Source organism: Peromyscus californicus, unplaced genomic scaffold, assembly GCF_007827085.1.
Source record: "Peromyscus californicus insignis strain IS unplaced genomic scaffold, ASM782708v3 Scaffold_14__1_contigs__length_90479793_seg_2, whole genome shotgun sequence".
Taxonomy (NCBI): Eukaryota; Metazoa; Chordata; class Mammalia; order Rodentia; family Cricetidae; genus Peromyscus; species Peromyscus californicus.
In genome coordinates this window covers 78,113,228-78,136,209 of record NW_026294436.1, presented here as the reverse complement: position 1 = coordinate 78,136,209, position 22,982 = coordinate 78,113,228, and the positions used below count along the sequence as shown (strand labels likewise).

Below are 22,982 nucleotides of genomic sequence, written 5' to 3'. Positions count from 1 at the left end.
CCTCAAACAACAAAAACAAAAAACAAGGTAAAAAAATAACCACAGAGCAGGCTACGCCACTCCTACCAGGGAACCCAGGCAGCCTAAGCACTCCCAAGCTCTGGAGGGAGCTTCCGGCAGGGGGCAGCATCGCCACCCGGAGGGTGTAACGCCTGTCGTACTCACAGGACGTAAAGCACTTCTGCTTTACGGCACCCGCCTCCGCCGTAAAGCCGGCGCGCCCACGTGCGGCGACTTCCCACTGGGAACCTTGGTGTTTTTACGGTGGCCAGCTTGACGTTTCTGCTATGGGCAAACGCCGGAGTCGCGGCCGGAGCCAGCTGCTCAGCACAATGACCAAGAAGCAGAAGAAGCACCTCCGCGACTTCGGCGAGGAGCACCCCTTCTACGACAGGTCGGGGCGCGCGGGCCGCTGGGAGGGCCGGTTCCGGAAGGCGCGGGGTCGGGGCGGGCCGGGGCACCCCAGCTGCGGCGGTGCGCTCTGCCGATAGACCCGCGGAGACAGCCGGGTGTGCTGTCCCGGCACGCGGGGGCTGAGGCAGGAGATCTCAAGTTATCCAAAAGCAAGACAGAAAGAAAGGTGAGACATCGAGTTGGCCAGCGAGAGGTGAACCCCGACCTGTGGTTTAAAAACCAGTTTCTAACTTCTTCGTCATGTGATGTCGTTGAACTCTTGCCTGTTGCCCATTCGTCTTCTGGTCGTCCCTGCCCTTGTGCATGCAGGATTTTTTATTTATTTATTTTTTTGCAATGACTGGTTTTTATCGTGTTTTCTGCATTTTTCATTTAAAGCGGAATCATTAGACCTTTCGTGATCCTGACAAATAAGCAGCTAAAGTTTAACATTGTCCCATTTCTTTTTAGGGTTTCCAAAAAGGAAGCAAAGCCACAGATTTGTCAGCTGGTAATGCTCTTTACTTTATAGTAGTTGAAATTGGGTTATTACCTTTAAGATTGTGTGTAAAAGTAAAGCTTGGGTACATGTGCTTTTCTGTTTTGAATGTAAGCTGTCATTTTGGTAATATTTCTTAATTAGTTTTAAATGATGGAGATAATAAAAATGAATTGGAAACTGCCCCATGACACTGTTATGAACCTCAATTGAAGAAGTTCATCATTGTGCTGGGTTTTGGTGTGTCTATTCTATGAAAGTATGAATAGTGAATCTATGAAAGTATTCACACATAGTGTGAAGTAGATGAGGGGCCAGCAGACTCAGACAATGGCACTCATTTCTAATTTTCCTCTTGCACCTTGAAACATGAAGCTTAATGTCTGAGATGTAAGTTAAAGCCCATAGTCTAAAATTCTGTTTGAAAAGCCAGTTTTTATTCCATGTGCAGCTCATAGGAACTGTAGCTTGGTCAACTGTTTCATGTAAATTTCATACTGGGCTTGGTTAAAGAGATGAGATTGTGTAATAGTTGCAGAAAAGTTCATTGGGTTTTTGTTTCCTTTTTAACCAGTATATATTCATTATACAAAATAGTGGGTTTCATTAGGACATTTGCAGGCATAATTACTTGATTGTATTCATACTACCCATTCATTGCCCTCTTCTGGCCCCTAGTCTTCTACCTCTGCTGGTCCCTTTTCTCTTCGCAAACACTTTTCCTTTTAATTTCATGCCTTCTAACTTCTTTTAAATCTAGTTTTCTCATGCAAGAGAAAACATTTGCCTTTAGTCTGTCTTATTTTTACTTATCTCCCATTCTGTCCCATTTCCTTGCACGTGATATAATTTCCTTCTTTAAGGCTAAGGAAATTTCATTAATATGTATGTCTCACATTATATTCTTTTAGTGTGACGATAAAAACATAATTTTGTTTTTAAAAAACTCCCATTTTTTCTCTAGTCAGAGAGTTCAGATACTTCACATTCTGAAAGTGAATCTGAGGAAGAACAAGAGCACATTTCAGGGTACCACAAACTGCTTGCTACATTAAAGAATGTTTCTGAAGAGGAAGACGAGGAGGAGGAAGAAGAGGAGGATGACAGTGCTGTAGCTGATGAAGAAATGAATTATGAAGATGGTGATGAAGATGTCCATGTGGAAGAAGAAACAGTGGAGTTGGCTGAGACACATGAGCGTGAGTGTTTTGGGGTTGGCCTGTCCTCTTTGCCAGGACAGAGTGTCCTATGCTCTGTGGGCTGAATGAGAGCATTTGGCTCCAAAGCAGAGATTCAGCCTTGTTGAATTTGGTTATATTTTGAGAATCTGATGGGAACACAGACCCTCTCATCAGTAGAATACTGTTGGCTTACTCTTTGGGGGGTTTCTTCTGACCTAATGTAAGACTGCCTGCTTACCAGAGGAACATAATTTTGTCACTATGACAGCTCAGTTCATGGAAGAGGTTGTTGTTCCTCTTCAGTAAGAGACCAAGTGTGATGGAAGGTAGACATAAGAATACACAGTAATTCTTAAGTTGTAGATTTGTGTTTACATGAAGCAGCTAGAGATAAGATGGCAAGGAGATTTGTTCTATGTTATTTCTTATCATAATTCAGGCTGCTCTGAACGTCTTGAATGTGTATCTTGGTGCACTATTTTAGAGTACGTTCTAGAACTGGGTGTATTAGACTTCTTCAGAGTAACTCCTAATTGTGATAGAATTCTATTTAAAGGAATTGGCTCATGTAACTGTGAAGATTTGGCAAGCCCCAAGAGAAGCCCCTGTTACAGCTGGAGTTCAAAGGCAGTCTGCTGGAAGTCTTCCTCTTAGGGCAGACCAGCCTCCTCTTTTTACCCAAGCCTTCTACGAATGGGAGGAGGCGCAGCACAGTGTGAAAGGCCAGGACAGAGCCCAGTTGGAAATGTCTGCTTAGTATACACAGAGCCTTGGTTTCCATCTCCAGTACTACATATGTTAGGCAAAGACGGAGCATGGCTTTAATCTTAACACTCAGGAGATAGAGACAGGAGGATCAGAAGTTCAAGGTCATCCTGAGCTAATAGTGGGCAGCAACAAGGCTAAATTACAAAAGACCCTGTCTTAAAAAATAGTCATTTGCCTTCCTGATGGAAGTCCACCAATTGGAACATAAATTTAATCTAGTAATATCCCTAGTAATGTCCAAGCACACCTCCAGGCTAGAGACCCAGCTTAATTCTGAAAGGTCACTTCCACTGAATTACCTTATTATTGTTTAAAAATAATGCCTGGTGAGGTTGTGCATGCTTTTAATTTTGTTTTGTTTTGTTTTGTTTTTTGAGACAGGGTTTCTCTGTAACAGTCTTGGCTGTCCTGGAACTTGCTGTGTAGACCAGGCTGGCCTTGAACTCACATAGATCCTCCTGCTTCTGCATCCCAAGTGCTGGGATTGAAGGCGTGAGCTACCACTGCCCAGCCCACGCCTTTAATTTTAAATTCCAGCACTTGGGAGTCAGAGGCAGGTGGATCTCTGAGTTGGAGAGTAGCCTGTCTACAAAGTGAGTTTCAGGACAGCCCTGCCCAGAAAACCAAGAATAAATAAATAATAGCAATGAGCATCAGTGTTTTAATTTGATATTGTCAACATTTAAGTCCGAGTAAATCATTTTGTTTATTTATTTTTGAGACAGGGTTTGACTCTGTAGGTCTAGCTGTCTGGAAATTGCTGTTGACCAGGCTGGCCTGGAACCCACAGAGCTCTACCACACCCTGAAAATTTTACAAAATGGTTTTCAACATTTCAGGTGTGTCTCCAGTTGATGACCCAAAAGAAAAAGATGGAGAGGAGCCGCCTGATGGATCACAGAAGTCCCCAGAGGAGTTCACAGATGCGAAACATGAGTCGCTGTTCAGCCTGGAAACCAATTTTCTAGAAGAGGATGGTGGAGGCAGTTCTTCCCAGAAAGCACCCCAAGGTGAGAGTATCTCCTGTCACCCCAGCTCTCCAGTGTGCTGAGGCTGTGCGCTGACTCAGGTTTAGTCTCCAGTGTGCTGGGGCTGTGCGCTGACTCAGGTTTAGTCTCCAGTGTGCTGGGGCTGTGCGCTGACTCAGGTTTAGGCCCCTCCAGTGTGCTGGGGCTGTGTGCTGACTCAGGTTTAGTCTCCAGTGTGCTGGGGCTGTGCGCTGACTCAGGTTTAGGCCCCTCCAGTGTGCTGGGGCTGTGTGCTGACTCAGGTTTAGTCTCCTCCAGTGTGCTGGGGTTGTGTGCTGACTCAGGTTTAGTCTCCTCCAGTGTGCTGGGGCTGTGCGCTGACTCAGGTTTAGGCCCCTCCAGTGTGCTAGGGCTGTGTGCTGAATCAGGTTTAGTCTCCTCCAGTGTGCTGGGGCTGTGTGCTGACTCAGGTTTAGTCTCCTCCAGTGTGCTGAGGCTGTGCGCTGACTCATGTTTGGTCTCCTGACTGAGGGAATTCAGCAGAACCAGCTAAGTAGGAGCCATGTGGGGAGCTGGAGTAGACACCTCTTGGGTATTTGTGCTTTTCAGTACTTAGTAGAGATGAGGACTGGTTAGAGAAGAAGGGTCTGAAGGGTGGAAATCGGGGAGGTCAGTCCCCAGGCTTCAGGTTTCTAGAGTTGGAGTCTGAGGAAGACTCTGCCTTCCTAATGGGCAGAAGAGAAGGGATAAAGACTCTTTTCTTTCTCCCCCTCACCCACTCTTCACTGGAGCAGTACTTTTTCAGATTTGTGAGGCCCAGCAAGGCCAGTCTGAGTTCTTATTACTAGGGGAGCTCCCCAAAGCCACCCCTCAACTCCCTCCATGGCCACCATCCTGTGACCAAACGGCAGCCAGCTGGACGTGGGTTTCCACACTGTCAATCTGCTCGTGGGTTGGTAGGCCAAGCTGTTGTCTTTCTGTGTCTGCCTTTCCTAGTTTTCTGCCATTGGGCTTCTTTGTGGAGGAAGCTGAGTCCTTGTTTGGCCTAGTTGGATCTGCTGACTTTTATGCAAGAGGAGGAGTAGAGGTAGAATTTGTGGGATCTTAGACAGCTCTAAGCCTGGACAGAGTGGGAAGCCGCTGTCCTGAAGCCTCTACATATTTGCTGTGCAGATGGACTGCCGGGGCTTCCCTGTTCACGTTGCTCACTGTTGTCCTGGGTATCTACTGTAGCTGCATGTCATTTGGCGTGTTTCCGTTTGGATCCTTGAGCAAGTTACTTACTTCACTTTGCTGCTTCTCAATGAGAGGGCGTGGAGAGAGGGCTGAGGGTCACCTGAGTGCAGTGAGCACAGAGCTGGGGGTAACCTGCATGCAAGGGATGACATTTGGATCATTTGGTAGTTCAGGTGAATACTGAGAATTAGTGTGTCTTGCTGTGCAGAATGCATGGAGCCTTGCGTGCTCTCGGGAATCTTGCCATGTACCAGGTAAAACAGGAACATGAACTGGCTTGTTTGAATTGATGAGGCATGGTAGGGGCTAAGAGTGTGACTGTCAGGGGTATCCAGCTCTGACCTCTGCCTGGAGCCAGTGCTATACCTGGCACAGTAGACTCCTATGAGGCACTTTTCTGAGAAGGAATAACATACAGGTGGGAGAGGTAAGATTTTTGGTGCAAAGGAAAGGCTCAGATGCAGAATTCAGGGCTGTGTAGTTCAGAAGTCACGAAGAGGTGGGTTCACGTGCAGTGGTCAAGGCCTGACCCTCAGGCTGAGGTGTCTTCCGAGGCTTTGGGCTGGGATGTTGTGGTCAGTGTGTACTTTTGGGGGACCAGCTTGCCAGGCACTCTGTTAAGCTTTGAGTGGTGCTGGAGGATGGGGACGGGGTTGGAAAGAAGGGTGAGCTGACACCAGGAAGATGAGCGTGTCAGTCTCAGCAGAGACTAGAGATGAGCATGTCGTTTCCAGAGCACTCTCAGGAGGCTAGAAAGCCCTGCCATTTGCTCACTGCTTATTACTCTATTCTGAATTAGATCCATTTCAACAACATGTCAACAGAGAATTGAAAGAAAAGGAAATTCAAGCTGCTGCTTCAAGCTCTCCAACTACCCAGCAGCTGAAAGTAAGTGCTGTGTGCTATTTGGTTTTCCAGGCATGGAGGAAAGCCCCACAGAAGCTGTGATCTTTGGTTTATTGGCGTATATTATCCATGGGGAGATGCATTTGTCAGACATTGAGCTTGTGGCAGCCCGCTTGCCTCAGCTTCCCAAGTGCTGGGGTTGTGGGTGTTATATCACACATGATCTAGTTGACTTTCCCCCCTTTTTTGATTTTGCAGATACATGTGCAGGTGTAAGAAGTCAGTCAGAGACTGACTTTTTTGCCCGATTTTTCCCATGATAGCAGGTAGCAGAGTACAGTACAGTATCACTCAGAAAGTAGACCTAGACGCCCTTGATGCTGCTTGGAGCTCATGCACGCAGGCTCAGTACTGTCTACTGTGGCCTTGCATCCCTGGACTCAGGTTCTCTGTGGTGTTGTCTTGTAGAATCTCATTTCTACTAACTCAGTAGGGTGTGCAACACTGTGGCACTGTATGTCTCATGGACAGGGTCTCATGGTGCAGTCCTGGCAGGCCTGGAACTTGCTATGTAGACCAGGCTGGCCTCAGAATCAGAAGACATCTGTCTACCTCTGCCTCCCCAGTATTAGGATTAGAGGTGTGTGCCACCACACCTGGCTCTGCTGCTCCTTTTTACCATGTCCACTTCCTTTCACATGCCTCATTCCTGAGCCCTCACCTCCTGAGCGCCTGTCTGTGTCTGGGTGCTTGTCATTGGTCTACTGGAGTCACCCAGGGTGGGACCTGTGAGGTCACCTGCTTCATTCAGCACAGTTTCCTGGAGAGTCACCCAGGTTGCTCAGCTATCTGTGGCTTGTTTCTTTTATTCCTGAAGTTGCTGTAATTTTAGGTCAGCAATTTTTCAGCAGTGAAAAATTTCTAAACATACCTCACAAAGTAGCATCCCTTGAAGTTCTACTAGGTATGTCTTTAAAAAAGAAAAGAAAAAAAGGAAGCAGTGGAGATTAAGGAAGGGAGGGATGAATCAGTTCCAAGAGAAGGCAGAGCCTTTAGTGTCACACCTTGTGACATATCACATTGTGAAGGTTATTTTACCATTTTTGTCTAAAGGAATTTTGATTCTTCCCAGACGTGTCCCTTATGGTAGTTGCCAAGATCCAGCCTTGACTAGGGTTTAGGTCCTGAGATGGGGCATTGGTGCAAGGAAGACTTCTGACCACCAAGTGGATTACACTCAAATGGCCCTGAATAGCTCAGGCTGTCTTTATTTATACTTCAAGAGTTTTTCTTACCAGGATTACATGAACAGCTTTATTTTTGGCTTCTGTTGTTGACTTTAAGAAATACATCACAATTTAAGGAATACATCATGACCATTACGAAAGCCCCCATTGTTCCCCTCTGTGCTTCCCCAAATACCCTTCCCTCTCCCTGCATAACCTTATTGTAGACATAGAGTTCATTAACAGATATGGGCACAATGCTTTAAGGACAACAATATTCAAACCCAGACAGTTCTTTCATGTCTGCAAGATATATTTTTATACAGGTCCCTTTTCTACAAGAAGGTCCTGTGTCTCAATCTCTCTATAAAAGGCAGGTTTTGACAAAACACTCTTTTCCCATCTCACTATACCATGCTTCTTCCACCAAAGTAAGCTCCTATGTATGGTAATGATGGATCCACCCATCCTACATTTTTGCATTGTATTTTTTCCTCTTAGAGCATATCAGATTCTATGCTTGGTATCCAGAGAACTTACTCCTAACAGTTGGCACTATGTGTAGTCCTGAAACCTTCTTCCTAGTCTGCGTATACATGCCCCGCTCTCCTTTCCCAAACTGTGAAACATGGTTAATGTTCCAAGTGTTGTTTTCTTGTATGTACCTGTCTCTATTGAGTCAGAAAAGTTCCCAGGTTGGGGGTTATAGTTAGTAATTCCAGATAAGAGATTTGAGATGCATTAACCCCCTGCTGAATCTAGCGGAAACTATTTGAAAAGGAACAGAATTTTCAGGGGAAATTACAGCTGTTCCATGTGTGACTGACAAAGTAAAACTAAAAACCGCCCCAAGAATCACCAATGTAACGAGAAAAAGCCTACAAGCTACACAGATTTTGCAAATTCCTATGCCGTCCTGTGGAGCACTGGTCCTTACCAAGTGAGAGTTCGTTTACACAGGTGTCTTACCTCGAGGACAGGTGGTCATACGCTGCACTGCTCCCAACAGATAGTGAGGGCAGCACTAGAGGCAGAGCTCAGGTGTGAGGTCAGGCTCCAGGATGTGTAATTAGCTCTGTGTGACCCTCTCCCTCTGTGAGGCCCAGCATTCCCTGCACTGGAGTATGTGCATTACCTACGCAGCAGGCTGGGTGAGGAGCAAGTGGGATGGTCTGTGAATCCTCTGTACTGTGTGAGTGTCGGGTTGTTACTCATGCCTAACCTAGCTCTTGGTCTGTCTACCCCTAGTGGCCCATCCTGGGACAGCTTGTCTTTTCATCAAAGTTCCAGAAGATGGAAACATTTAAACCTCCAAAGGATATTGACCTAAAGTCACTTTATCTTCAGAAGCCTCTAGAGTCCACCTGGAAAAAAACCAATAGCCAGTTCTTATCTGGTCCTCAGAAATCAAATAGCCCCTTTACCCCACTCCAGAAAGAGCTGTTCTTAATTATGAATTCTTACCGAGACCTGTTCTACCCAGAGAGGACTGCCCTGAAGAATGGAGAAGAGGTCCGCCATGTGTACTGCCTGCATGCCATAAACCACGTCCTCAAAGCAAATGCCCAAGTGTTGGCTAATAACAGCAGGCACCGGAGCCAGAAGCTTGGGGTGGGTGAAGATGATGACTTCAGGGACCAAGGGCTAACCAGGCCTAAGGTGAGTGGCAACAGGAGAGTTTTGCCCTCGAGGGGGCCATGAGGCACTGCTGAGTCATGAGTGTGTTGACAGCTGACTGGTTAGTGGATCCTCAGGAGCTGTTGAGTGACAGGCAGTGCAGGACAGTGAAAGGGGCTTCAGGTGCTCTCAGGGATGAACCCAGAACACACAGAAGCACCCCATTGTTGGGGGTCTCTTCCTGGTGACTTAAGGCTCACTGGTACTGTAGCTGGAAGTTTCTCTAGTCCTGCTCAGCCCCATGGTGTGGTCTGGACGAATCTCTCCTGCTGGTGTCCCACAGCTGCTTGGTCCTAAGTAAACACACAGAGGCTTATATTACTTACAAATTGTATGGCCTATGGGTCAGCGTATATTAGCTAGCTCTTTCAATTTAATTTAACCCATTCCTATTAATCTGTATGTTGTCATGCTGTTGTGGCGTTAGTGGTCTGCTGGCATCTTATTGCTCCTTCGGAAGCGTGCTGGCATCTCCATGACTCCACCCTACTCTCTGTGTCTCTGCTTGGATTTTCTGCCTGGCTGTAAGCTTTCTTGCCGTAGGCCAAAACAGCTTTATTAACCCATCAGAGCAACACATTCACATCATACAGAAAGACATCTCACAGTTTCTTATCCAGTCCCAATATGTGACAGCTATGGATGGACCCAGATTCACAGAAAGCCCTGCTAAAGAGAAGAGGAGAGATTAGCAGAGATGGACAAAAATCAGGCTTTGCACCAAGCCACATACACAGAAACCTTCAAGCCAAAGATGCTTGAAGTAATGATTCTGTTTACTTGTGCTCTCAAGCCTGACCTCTGCACGTTGAGGCTCTAGTAGGAAATGAAATATATATAATTCTGTCCACATTTTTTGTGATGTGAGGGGCCAGGCCTTGTTCTCGCACCTGCTCCACCTGTCTCCTCTCAGAAGCTCATGTTTTCAGACTATTGTGGAGCTCAACAGGATTCAAGGGTGTAAATACTGACGTGGCTCTTAAAACTTTTTTAGTCTGGTCCCTCGTCACCACCAGCCCCATAATCCAGCCTCTTAAATCTTGCCCTGGCAAACAGGGCAAATTACTTACTCCTTTGGCCAGCTGGTTGCATTTCTAGGTGGCTCTCTCAGACACATGGACATAACATCGAGACTGTCTGTGCACTGTCACAGATTGCCCTAACTTACTTGTGATTGGAATCTCCTGGTTTGACTAGAATCACACACACTGTTGAGTTTCTTACTTGAACAAGAATGGCAGGTAGTTAGAAATTAGCTCTTTGCTAAGCATCTTCTGATTCTCTGCTCAGCAGAAACTTTGTGCATTTATTTTTAGGTGTATTTAATTTTATGTGTATGAGTGTTCTGCCAGCATGTATGTATGCGTACCACATGCATGCCTGGTGTCTGTAGAAGTCAGAAGAGGGCATCAGATCACCTGGAACTGGAGTTAGGATGGTTGTGGGTCAACATGTGAATGCTGGGAATCAAACTCTGGTCCTTGCAAGAGCAACAGGTACTCTAAACCACTGAATCATCTCCTAGGCACTATCTTGAAGCATTTTTAAGAGGCTTGGAAAATTGAAGCCTGTTTTTCCAATTCAGAAACGTGTCATCATTGATTTCAAAAACTGTTTATAGAATACCCTAGAAAAATAATAGTGTGTTAGTCCTTTTCTGTAATTTTTTCTTACTCAGTCTCTTAGTACTTTTCTGTTGGTGTAACAAAACACCATGACCATGGCAACATATAAAAGAAAGCAGTTAATTGGGCTTACAGCCTCAGAGGGGTGGAGTCCATGAAGGTGGACCAATGATGGCCGCAGGAACAACTGAAAGCTCACATCTTGATCCACAAGTAAGAGCCTGAGAGAGAAGCACATGGAGAATGGCAGGAGTCTCTGAAACCTCAAAGCCCACCTTCAGTGACACACTTCCTCCAACAAAATCACACCTCCTAATCCTTCCCAAACAGTTCTACCACCTGGGATTAAGCATTCAAACCTATAAGGCTACAGGAGCCATTGTACATGTTTGAGTGGGCCTTACTTTGCCCTCAGAGACCCTTGTATTTCTGTCCTAGAGTTTCTGCTGCTGCGCAGGCATCATTTTATACTGAAAGATATTTCCCAGTTTTGCTTGAAATGTCTCCCATGGAGCTATGGGACTAAAGTTCACAGGACTTGTTTGTGTGGATACAGGAGACACATAGCTTCTGGTACTGAGCCAGGCCTTTTGGGAAGATACTCACCTCTGATCTGCTATTGCCCCACAGGTGCTTATAGTGGTGCCCTTTCGGGAAGCTGCTCTTCGGGTCATCCAGCTCTTCATCAGCCTCCTTGAGGGGGACAGCAAGAAGAAAATCATTGTAAGCAACAAAAAGAGGTTTCAGGGGGAGTATGGATCCGATCCTGAGGAGAGACCTCCCAACCTGAAGAGGCCTGAGGATTATGAAGCAGTGTTCGTGGGCAATATTGATGACCACTTCAGGATTGGTAATGCCCCCTGTCAAGGTGGGAGGTCTGTGGGAAAGCTGGAGGGGTCCCTGACTCAGTCTTCTAGCAGAGCTGAGTGCTCTTGAGACCTCTATCTTGCCAGGGACAGGAGTCTTGCCTTGGTTAGTGGTTGGAGACTCCAAGACAGCGTAGAAAGGCCTTGTACATTATTGTGGAAATGGTTTGGCTGCACTCTCAAGCTTCTCAGAGAGTCAGGAATCACAGATACTGGGTGGGATCACCCTGAGGAGGCTGAGAAAATTCAGTGTGTGGGGGTAAGACTAGATCTCCATCCTGTCTGTTTGTCGAGTGCCCACCCAACCTTAGGCACCCACCCAGCTTTTATGTTTGTGTCTTAGTAACTGTTTACCTTTATAAGTTCTTGGGAAAGTGCTCATTGTTCATGACCTTGGGCCTTATTCACAAACATCTACTGAGTGTCTGCAGCATGATTGACATGGTTAGGAATTAAGAAGCTGGGAGTTAGAAGTTAAAATTTGTACCTTGAGGGAAATCCAACCTAGGAAACAGCACTGGGTGACAAGCACTCACTCCTGGCATGGATGCTGACGAATGGTGTTTTTCAGGAGTGGCAATACTTCAGAGGAGCATTCGTCTCTATGCCCCCTTTTACTCCTCTGACATCCTCATCGCCTCCCCCTTGGGCTTGAGGACCATCATTGGTGGCGAAGGAGAGAAGAAGAGAGACTTTGACTTTCTGTCTTCTGTTGAGCTTCTCATCATTGACCAAGCTGACATTTACCTGATGCAGAACTGGGAACATGTCTTGGTAATAATGAGTCTTCCCCGTTGGAGGGACAGGATCCTTACTCAGTGTGTGTCGGATGGTTTTAGTCTAAGACAGCTGTTTGCAGCAGTGTCGAATCCAAGCTAGCTTGGTCTAAGAGCAGTGCTGTGTCTCAAAGGGTTGTAACCCCTCAATTTGGAAATAAGTTACTCTACATCTTCCAGTTTGTGAAATTCTTTTCTTTTTCTTCTACCAATAGGGCAGTCAATTATTAAACTACCCAGAGAGGGAGAAGTTCCTGTCAGTGTTTTCAAATATCCCCAGAGATTTCCATTAAAAGGTCTCTTTCTAGTAAGGATAGATAGATGAATGGGTGGATGGAAATCCTCACCAAGAACCCACTTACCAGGCAAGCCCTCATACAGTTCTCAGCCAAGATGAGAAAACATGGCATAAAGTTTCTTTTGGGAGAGGGGCAGAGGCTTGCGATGTAGCCCAGGCAGTCCTTAAACCCTATCTTCCTGCCTCAGCATCTGGAGTGCTGGGATTATACACATGCATCCATACCCAACTGCCTAATATTTCTTGTTAGTTTCTTTGTCTTTTTTTTTTTTAAGAGTTTTATAATTTTTAATTTGCTTGTTTGTGTGGGGGTGCCAGAGGCATCTGATCCCCTGGAAATGGAGTTACAGGTTGTGAGCTGCCCAGTATGGATTCTAGGGATTGCAGTGAGTGCTCTTACCTGCTGAGACATCTCAGCTCTGACTAGCATTTCTTATGTGGGACCTTGTTTCATGGAAAGTCTGTCTTCACATTCTAGTTTTCTTTCCTCCACATGATGTGGTACCCTTAGTTTTAGGATGAAAAGACTCTGGAACTACTCTTACCACAGAGCTATGATAGTTTTAAGGCAGGTGACAGCTCACCTCTGCTTCCACCTAAGGACTTAGAGTTTATGGGAAGTTTGGGGTACATCAAGGACAGTTGACACGTTTGAAAAATAAACTTGTAGCACTCATGACTCTTGGAGTGTGTCCTGCAGTATGTTAAAATGCAGCTGAAATGGGCAAGGAAAGCCTGGCGTGGTAGCTCACACCTGTAAGCCTGGCACTTGGGAGGCTGAAGCAGGAGGATTACAGTAAGTTTATGGCCAGACTGGTCTACAGTATTCAGGCTACCTTGACCTTACACACCCTGTCTCAAGAAAGAAAACACAGAAAAGGAGTTTGAGGAGGAGCAAGTGGCACAGCTCTGGGCCACGAGGGCTTTGGTTTCTCTTGTTTGCCATGCTAGGAGATGAACAGGATCCTGGGCATCCCTGTTACCGATGTTCTGAGATCCAGTCACTGAACCTCAAAGGTTCTCCTTCCATTGTGGCTTCTCTTTTTGTCCAGGTCTGGGACAGCAGCCCCAAGAGTGGCCAGTCTCCATTTCACAAGTTCCTTTCTTCTATCAGTCTTGTTTTCTTTATACTTTGTATTTTTATTATTGATTTTTCTCTGTTGACATATAAAGTAGTGGGTTTCGTGTGACCCTTTCATGCATGTGTATCGTACTTTGTCATGTTCACCCCGTCCACCCTCCCACTAATCCCATCAGTAGTTCTGTGGTCTTTGAGACAATCTCAGTCTGCAGCCTCAGCTTGCCTCAGACTCACTGTGTAACTCGTACTGGCCTCAAGTCCTCCTGACTCATGGTGCCCCATCATGCCTAGTTCTAAAAATTCCTTTTAAAGGAATCCTCCAATAGCTAGCCTGTGTTCTTTTGTTGTGCTTATTCTTCCTGGAATGTTCAGCTGACCTTGAGCAGGTCAACATCTGAGCCTTACGTTTCTGCTGTCACTAGGAGATGGTAATACATACTTCATGGGGTTAAGGAGATGGTGGATTATAAATGCTCATGGGTGCCCAGCACACATGCTCAGTGGACACTAATGGTGGTGGTGTTCTGCTCCTCCAAGCATTTGATGAACCACATGAACCTGCTACCTTTGGACTCACATGGGGTGGACTTTTCTCGAGTTCGCATGTGGAGCCTCAATAACTGGGCCAAGTACTACCGCCAGACATTGCTCTTTGGTGCCCTGCAGGATGCCCAGATCAACTCTGTGTTCAACAAGCACTGTGTCAATGCGCAAGGCCAGGTGAGTCCTGTCCTCAGATCGTCCTGCATCCCAGACTGGGTTTGGTCATGAAATACAAGAGTTGATGGCATGTGATCAACAAAGGATGCCTGCCTAAAGTTCTTCCCTCCTGGCAGGTGGCTGTGAGGAATGTCCCAGTGACAGGCTCCATCAGTCACGTGCTGGTGCAGCTCCCACATGTCTTCCAGAGAATGGACGCCCAAGATCTACCTTCAGTGATTGATGCCAGGTAACTCCGCCCACGCCCAGAGGGCCTCCTAGAGAGATTTGACTTTGGATGCATATTTAGCACTGGACTCTGTTGCTTTTAGTAAGTACTGATTACCAGTTAGGTCCCAAAACTGAACTCAGGCATGACAGAAGGAAGCCGGGGAGAAATGGGGGCTTGGCCTCAGTCTCAGAGCTAAAAAGAAGCTAGGTTGGAACTGAAGCCTGTGCTCCTGGCCCCTTGATTGAGACATTGCAAAATCATGCCGTGCTGCTGTGGGCTGTGATATACTCCAATGCCATTCCACTCAATTGTAAACCCTTCAGAGAAGAGCTGATTGTCTCTCTCCACATTTGCCTCTGTGGGCCTGTGTGCTTAGCGTGTGCTGGACAGGCAGGGCTTATTTGTTATTCAGTGAGTGAGGAGTGTGGTCTGAACTGCACTAATTCTCTGGCATATATGGCACCAAGCCTGCCTTTACACTTACTGTGAGCACCTCATTTTCTACGTGCTTATCAAGTTTTACCCTTTTGTAGTCAGTCTTTGGCCTCGGGATCCCTCAGGTTGTGGCTTGCTGGCCCACACTGTTACTGCCTACTGTAGGTTCAGCTCCAGACTGTTAACCTTGTCCTTGGCCTTTCCTAATCAGGTTTCACTTTTTCATAAACAAGATTTTGCCTCAGTACCGGGATGCCGTCATGTCCCATACACTCGTCTATGTCCCCTCCTACTTTGACTTTGTGCGTCTCCGAAATTACTTCAAGAAGGAAGAGCTGAACTTCACACACATCTGCGAGTATACACAGAAGTCTGGGGTCTCCAGGGCTCGACACTTCTTCCTTCAAGGAGAGAAGCAGTTTCTGCTCCTCACAGAACGCTTCCATTTCTACAAAAGGTAAAACAGTCCAGGCCCTACCCCTGAGAGGCCTGGGCATGCTCTGTGGGGCTGTGCACACATCCCTTACCTCTGTTCTTTCAGAGAGGCCACAGGGGTTGCTGATGCTGGTCTCTGCATTGTGGATTGGTGGGTAGGTGGTTCATTGGTTGCTTGGTTTGTTAGTTGGTTCCTTCCAGAAATGGGCATTGTTGGGAAGGATAGAAACTGCCCTGTATGGTCTGGAATGCAGCTGTGGTCCAACATCTCACAGAAACCAGTCCAGAGTTGAAGAGCAGGACATGATCCACACAGGTGAGTTTGGGGAGGTGGAGGTTGAGCAGTGTCAGTCCTGCCCAGGGTGACTGTCTCACTGTGGAGAGCGCCTTGATGGTGGCAGGGGCAAACCTGAAGAGGCTCCGAGTTGAGGGTTTCAGTGTTTCAGTGTGTGCCTAGCTTACTACCAGTCAGAACAGAACATGTTTCAGTGTGTGCCTAGCTTACTACCAGTCAGAACAGAACATGTTTCAGTGTTTCAGTGTGTGCCTAGCTTACTACCAGTCAGAACAGAACATGTTTTAGTATTTCAGTGTGTGCTTAGATTACTGCCAGTCAGAACAGAACGTGTTGGCCGTTTGCTAGTACTTTTAAAATTCTAATTTGCTTGTTAGTTAATAAGAGCTTTCTGGACCTGCTAAATGGCTATGGCCTGAGCTCACTTCTGTAGCTAGAGTTTTCCTGCCTGGCCCACAGTCAGGACAAATCTCTGACACCCGCCAGTCCCACAGCCTCTCAGACCCGACCAAATAAACACAGAGACTTATATTGGTTACAAACTGTATGGCCGTGGCAGGCTTCTTGCTAACTGTTCTTACAGCTTAAATTAATCCATTTCCATTAATCTATACCTTGCCACATGGCTTGTGGCTTACCGGCATCTTTACATGCTGTTTCTCATCATGGCGGCTGGCAGTGTCTCTCTCACTCAGCCTTCCACTTCCCAGCTCTATTCTCCTCCTTGTCCCACCTATACTTCCTGCCTGGCCACGGGCCAATCAGTGATTTATTTATTGACCAATCAGCAACACACTTGACATACAGACCATCCCACAGCACACTTCCCAGGACCCTCATGGTGGAAGGAGAGAACTGACTCATGGTTCTCCAGAAAGCTGCAGTTTTATGTGCTCCCCAAATCTCCATCAGGCTTCCTGCTGCCAGATGCAAACCTTTCTAATGCTTTACTATAGAGAAGGAAATTAGGTCCAAATCCTTCTTTCTGACTTCTTATGGTGGGATTTTGAGTTGTTGTTTCATTTCATTTTGTTAAGACAAGGTTTTATTAAGGGAAATTTCAAACTATCCATGTAGCGCAGGCGGGCCTTGAACTCACTGTGTAGCACAGGCTAACCTTGAACTCCTGATCCTCCTGCTTCTACTTCCCAAATTCTGAGATTACGGGCACATACCTCCACACCTAGCTGATATTTCTGTTTTATTAACTTGCCATAATATAGAACAACAAGGATCTGCCTGGCATATAAGCCAGAATTCTGCTCTCCAACCTTTGATGGACATTCAGCCATGCACCATGACCCTATAGGCCTTTTCATTTATGCTGGTATGGGAATGTTGTTTCCCAAGTGTGTTATGTTTTCCTGGATAATGAAGGAGGTATCCTAGCAGCCTGCACAGGCTCGACAGATTAGGCATGAAGACTTCTTTACATATTATACCTAGTGATACACGAACATGTAACATTACATGTAATGAATTGCCAAAAACTGAGTGTTTGTTCCCAGCTCCATTCTTGGCAACCTGGGCTGCTTGGCCAGGGAGCTCATGGGTGCCTGCTGCTGGCCGCATTGTTGGCTGGGTTCTAGACAGTTGCTTCCATTCATGGTGGAGTCACACTCACTGAAGCTGTTAGCTTTGTGTCATTCCAGCAAATGGAAGCATGCTGTCTGCATGGCTGGAAATTTTCCCAGGGTGATTCTAACCATTTCAAATGTAACTGGGCTAGGCACTGCTTTCAGACATCTCAGCAGGTTTTCAAGGCATCCGTGAAAGGAGTCCTGGAGACAGCAGTCCCAGTGTATACTGTTTACACTCAAATCAAATTTTCCTCAAGCTCATTGTGAAGACAAGTCTCAGTCTCTGCCACTCACAGGTTTCTTAGGGTGGAGGTGGACTGCGGTAGTGCCACACATCTCTGCCATGGCTAATGATCTCAGGGTTTCCTTCTGTCAAAAAGTTACTGAGAGACTGGAGAGATGGCTCAGTGGTTAAGTGCACTGGCTGCTCTTCCAGAGGTCCTGAGTTCAGTTTCTAGCACCCACATGGCTGCTCACAGTCTGATGCCCTCTTCTGGTCTGCATGCATACATGCAAACAAAGCACCTGTGTAGATAAAAAAAATAAATCTTTGCCAGCTGTGGTGGCGTATATCTTTAATCCCAGCACTCAGGAGACAGAGGTAAGCGGATCTCTGTGAGTTCAAGGCCAGCCTGGTCTACAGAGTGAGTTCCAGGATAGCCAGGACTACACAGAGAAACCCTGTCTCTAAAATACAAACAAAATGTTATCAAAGAGATGATGAAAATTTAACCTCTAATTACTTTGGATCCAGTTTATTTAACCTGAGAGGAGGAAGCACCTGAGGGCATATGCTAGAGATGGAACCTAGGGCCTTGCATGTGCTGGGCAGACGCTCTGCCACTGAGCTCAGCCTAGCATTACAGTATGTGTATTAGGAGTGGGGGGTCTCAGGGTTCTGTGTCTCATACAGAGAGTTGAATAAGAGAGAAAAAAGTGGAAGTAAAGATAGAGAACACTCCACAGGGTAGAGCAGGCCGTAGCAAGCATATGGACCAAGGGAAGGTATGCAGCAGTCCTTACCCTGACTGACAGATGGCTGTTCTATAACCTTGGATAATCTGTATATATTTGGTTCATATATCCATAATTGTAAGCATATGTATGTCCCATCATGTGTACACGTGAGGTCATAAATAGGGGTTGTTTGTTTTGGTATGGTTTTTTCCTTCAGGGACAGATAAGGCCTTCACTGTAACTTGTGCCCAACACCAGTCTCCTTATTGCAAGCCATGGATTACAGGATTGGGGTGCCTCGGGTTGCTGGGCTGGCCTTGCTTGTCATAGTCATATCCCACTGGCTGGCTGACAGTGTTGAGAAGAAGAGAATGAAAGCAACTTAGAGCTGAGTGGGTGTTTGGTCATGATTTCTCCTCCAGGAGGGTTCATTGTACCTTTCCTGCATATTGCTGCGGTGGGCAAGATTCCAAGCTGGAAACTAGATTTAGGCTGCATGGCATTTAGAATGGCTGCTGGGGCGGGGCTGGGTCCTCCCTGCACTTGTGTGAGTCCAGGTTCTAGAAGTGATGAATCTCGTGTTTGCACCACACAGAAGCAGCTTTGGAATGCAGCTACAGTAGTCTTTACCAGTTGTCAGGGAAAGCAGACATGTGGGATGTCCTAGGCTTTATAAAGGTCCTGTCAGGATTAGGCTTATTTGATGGCTTGGTATATTCACAATCAGGGAGGTATACAGATAAAAGTAGGATAGGAAAGGGGGCTCGGGATGGGAGACTCGCATGAACTGCCTCTGAACAGGCTCAGTCTTGCTGTTTCTAGGAAGTTCCTAGTCTCTCTTGTGAGCAAATTGAAACAGACCTTTTTTGGTTTTTATTAAAAATGTGGTCATGCTTCTCTTGTCTTCTTTGGTTTTCCCACTTCTGAGGGTATTTGCTACATGTACAAAACTTGGAGATTGAAATTTAGAAAGAATTTAAAAAGAAACCATAGTCACCCATGATCAGTACAAATACTTTTATTAGCTAGACCTGTCGTAATGCTTGCTCTTAGGAGATGCAGGTAAGAGGGTCAGGGGTGCGAGGCCAGCCTAGTTACGTGGGGGTAAGGATTAAAGAGAAACAACTGGGCCAGTGAGATGGCTCAGCAAGTAAAGGCTTGCTTCACCAAGTCTGATCACTTCAGTTCCATCCCCAGGACTCACGTGGTGGAAAGAGACCAACACTCTCAAGTTGTTTTCTGACCTCTGCATGCATGCTATAGTGCACATGCACATACACAGTAACTAAGTTTTAAAAATTAAAGAATACATCCTTTACATAAATATTTTAATGTGTTTTTCCTTTCATTTTTTACATGAGAAATCTGAGCATATATATGTACCTGAACCCTTCATTAGTCTTTTTAAAATACTACTGTATGCATTGGGGTTTTCTTCCCTTTAAGTGTCCCACGTGCTCATTGTAAAGCAAAATTCAAACACGTACTATCTCACTATCTGCATATTGTGGATACATTTTTAAGCTAATGTATACAGCTTTCCCATACATCCTCCTTTTCCCTAGATTTCTAGAGAAAGAAAGATTTCCCCTGTGGAAAGATTTCATTTCAGAAGGAAATTGTAAGATTCTTAATAAGCATCTGTAGCCCTTGTCTCTCTGAGTTCCCCAGCCATGGGTACTTTATCACATATGTGTGCACATTTGTGTCTCTCTACTCCAGCTGTGGGTACTTTACCACGTATGCATGTACATTTGCTTGTGTCTATTCCAGCCACAGGCACTTTACAATGTATGTATGCATAATGTATGCACATTAATGTCTCTCCACTCACCTCTCTTTTTTTTTTCTTCCTGAATCATTCAAAAGTTAGTAGCACATGTAAATGTTACAGCTCTGATAGAAAGGTATCCTGGCAGTTGGAAGCCAAGGAATACCTAGAGCTCTGAAGGGAAAGGTATCTGGACAGAAGTGTTACAGCTCTGTTCTTGTGGGGGACCGTTTTCCCAGCAAAGTGTTACAGTCTTTGCTCCAGCAGGGGAGGGTTTCCCCAATGAGGTTGTTAGAGCTCTGCTCTGGAGAAGTGTTACAGCTCTGTTCAGCTTCCCTGGAGTGTAACAATTCTGCTCCAGCAAGGGAAAGTTTCTCCAGCTAAAGTATTACAGTTCTGCTCTGCTCCAGCAAAAGTTGTTACAGCTTAGATCTGCTCCGGTGAAAGAAAGTCGTTACAACAACCTCACTCAAGGGATTAATTGGGAGGGAGGAATCCAGGAGAGTGGCTGCCTCTGCCAGGGTAATAAAGGCAGCCCCATATTGAACAGGTACAGGGCATACATAGGGTTTCTTAGGGGCAGAGCTTCCAGGGTGAAGATTTTCAGGGTAGGGATTGGTAGGATCTCAATTCCTGAGCTTGGGACAAGCCCCCATTGGTTGGATTTTGTGCTCAGGAATTGGTTGGATTTCAAGTTGGTTAGGGGCAGGGTGTGTTTCCTTGGCTCGGGTCTCAGGGCCAGGATGTTCTTTCACTGGCCCTTTTTACCCTACAGCACACACTTGTTGTCCCACCACACCACAAGTTAGATCAGAAGGATCCCTTCAGCCCAGGAGTTCGGGACCAACCTGAGCAGTGTAGCAAAACTTCTCTAGCTAAAGAAAAAGAAAGAGGAAAGGGGCTTGGTGATACTTCACCCTGAGTGTCGCAGCACACCCATCCTCAACACCAGAGCCTGTGACCGTGACGCCTGTGTCCTGGCACTTGTGTCACTGCAGTGGTGCTGTTGTAGGTGGGCTAGAGCAGCTTTCCCAGGCCGTTCTGTTCCCCAGTCCAGGATACCAGGTGTACAAAGCATTTGTTGACTTCTTTAGTTTAGTCTCAACCAGGGACACTTGATTGTCACACTGTCGGGTTATTTTAGTGAGTTGAGAGCAGGAATGCTGCTAGGCCCTTGCAGTGTGCAGGACAGCTCACCAGAGTGTGGCCTGACCCAGATTGTCAATTGTGAAAGAACAGATCTATGATAATTCTCTTGATTTTGTTCTCTTTATGACATTGGCATTTTTTTTGAAGGGTCTTATGATGTTTCTTACAATTATGTCCCATAATTCAGATTTGTCTAATTGCTTATTGTTTGGACAAGTGGCTTCTAGACTTGGATGTATATTAGAATTCTTGAGAGTGATTAACAAGCCACATGTTGAGTCCCATCCCAGTACTACTGAATCAGTGTCTGGGGACAGATGGAGTCCCTACAACAGAAGAGACAGGCTGAACGATCAGTGTGCATCAATTTGGCTACTGATTAAAATAATACTTATGTTCAGAATTCTACCTAAGAGGAACGTGTATCAATCCTGCCTCATCTCGTGGTAATGGCCCCCAAAGGGAGTGACACTATTGGGAGGTGTGGCTTTGTTGGAATAGGTGTGCTCTTGATGGAGGAAGTGTGTCACTGTAGAAGCAGGCTTTGAGGGCTCATCTATGCTTAAGCCATGCCCAGTGAGACAGACCACTTCCTGTTGCCTGCAAGATGTAGGACTCTCAACTGCTTCTCCAGCACCATGTCTGCCTGCATACTACTGTGTTGTGCCATGATGATAATTGACTAAACCTCTGAAATGTAAGCCACCCCAGTTAAATGTTTTTCCTCTATAAGAGTTGCCATGGTCATGGTGTCTCTTCACAGCAACAGAAACCCATACACATGACGGCAGCCTGTCTATTTGGGATGGTGCCATTCACCACAATCACTGGGTCATTGTGGGTCTGCTAGGTTTTCCTAGTGTAAAAGAGCCTTTCTCATCCATTAATACGTAGTCTATGCTGTATTTGCCATGGATATGTGCCATTCAGTTGTTTAGTTATGAAATGAACCTCATTTCCTTTTAATGAGCATGTAGTTTTGTTTTTTTTCAGTTTTTGAAATTATGGTGAGCCCTTTATATCTGTGGGTTCTGTATTCTCAGATTCAACCAACTGTATACTGAAAGAAGGCTGTGTATCAGTACTGAAGTGCAGATTTCTTGTCATTGTTCCCTAAGCAATACAGCTTTTAAAAAAATCTTTATTTCCTTTGTATGAGTGTGCATATGTGTGTGCCTATGCCCACAAGAAGGTATCAGATCCCCCAGAACTGGACTTACAGACAGTGTGAGTTGTGATGTGGGTGCTGGGAACCCAGCTTGGGTCATCTGAAAGAACAGCACGTAGTCTTAGCTACTGAGCCATCTCTCCAGCCCTCCACACAGCACTGACACTGTGTTAAATAAGAGGTAACTTAGAGTGTACAGAAGTATCAGGTTCTGTGCAAATACTGCATCATTTCGTGTGATAGACTTGAGCATCTATAGTCTTAGGTGTTAGAGAGGGTGCTCAGCCCAGTTTGTCCTGGTTCCTTGGCACACTGAGTGTACAATTCTGCAAGTACATCCATATGCATGTGTTTTGATGATAGACCCACCTAGTTGTTTCTTTAAAATAGATTTTGAAAGGAAAACTTACCGTCATAAAGGCTGCATACAGTTAAAAGTGGGTCCGTTGTCCCTCGCCCTTTTGCATCTTCTCCTCTGCCTCACTCCACAAATTCAAGGGCTGGTGTGCAGGAGGCTCTGAATACCATCCCTAGCACAACACACACACAAACACACACACACACACACACACACACACACACACACACACACGACACCACATTGTTAATGTCTTTTTCTTGCTTTTCTGTGTTCTATGTAATTTTCAGTTGGATACACACTCTGCAGTGAATAGTCCATATGTTCATATGCCCCTTGTCTGCTAGCCACTGGTGTGGGTGGTTGCTTTAGTCTTGTCTGGATTTGGTGGTTGCCATAGGGACCTTTCATATACCACAGGATTCAAATTCCTGTAGCAGATAGAGGGCACGCTTAGCTTGGT

The 22,982-nt window shown here is 45.9% G+C and overlaps 1 protein-coding gene across 8 annotated transcripts in view; it reads left to right on the top strand.

Annotated features, from left to right (window-relative positions):
- Positions 1 to 200: 200 nt before the first annotated feature.
- Positions 201 to 22,982, top strand: part of Utp25 (UTP25 small subunit processome component) — an 89,020-nt gene continuing 66,238 nt past the window's right edge. For 6 of the 8 annotated variants that reach the window (XR_008218131.1, XR_008218130.1, XR_008218129.1 and 3 more), the window contains exons 1-11: positions 201 to 394; positions 865 to 904; positions 1,857 to 2,091; positions 3,681 to 3,851; positions 5,845 to 5,933; positions 8,366 to 8,776; positions 11,050 to 11,269; positions 11,857 to 12,059; positions 13,978 to 14,160; positions 14,277 to 14,389; positions 15,018 to 15,263. Coding sequence is in view for 3 of the 8 variants with exons in the window: in XM_052738071.1 (XP_052594031.1) it covers positions 288 to 394; positions 865 to 904; positions 1,857 to 2,091; positions 3,681 to 3,851; positions 5,845 to 5,933; positions 8,366 to 8,776; positions 11,050 to 11,269; positions 11,857 to 12,059; positions 13,978 to 14,160; positions 14,277 to 14,389; positions 15,018 to 15,263 (2,018 nt within the window). In the remaining 5 variants the exon portion in view is untranslated. Of the gene's footprint in view, positions 395 to 448; positions 581 to 864; positions 905 to 1,856; positions 2,092 to 3,680; positions 3,852 to 5,844; positions 5,934 to 8,365; positions 8,777 to 11,049; positions 11,270 to 11,856; positions 12,060 to 13,977; positions 14,161 to 14,276; positions 14,390 to 15,017; positions 15,264 to 22,982 lie in introns of those variants that run through there. The other 2 variants (XM_052738074.1, XM_052738073.1) reach the window with 2 other exon arrangements.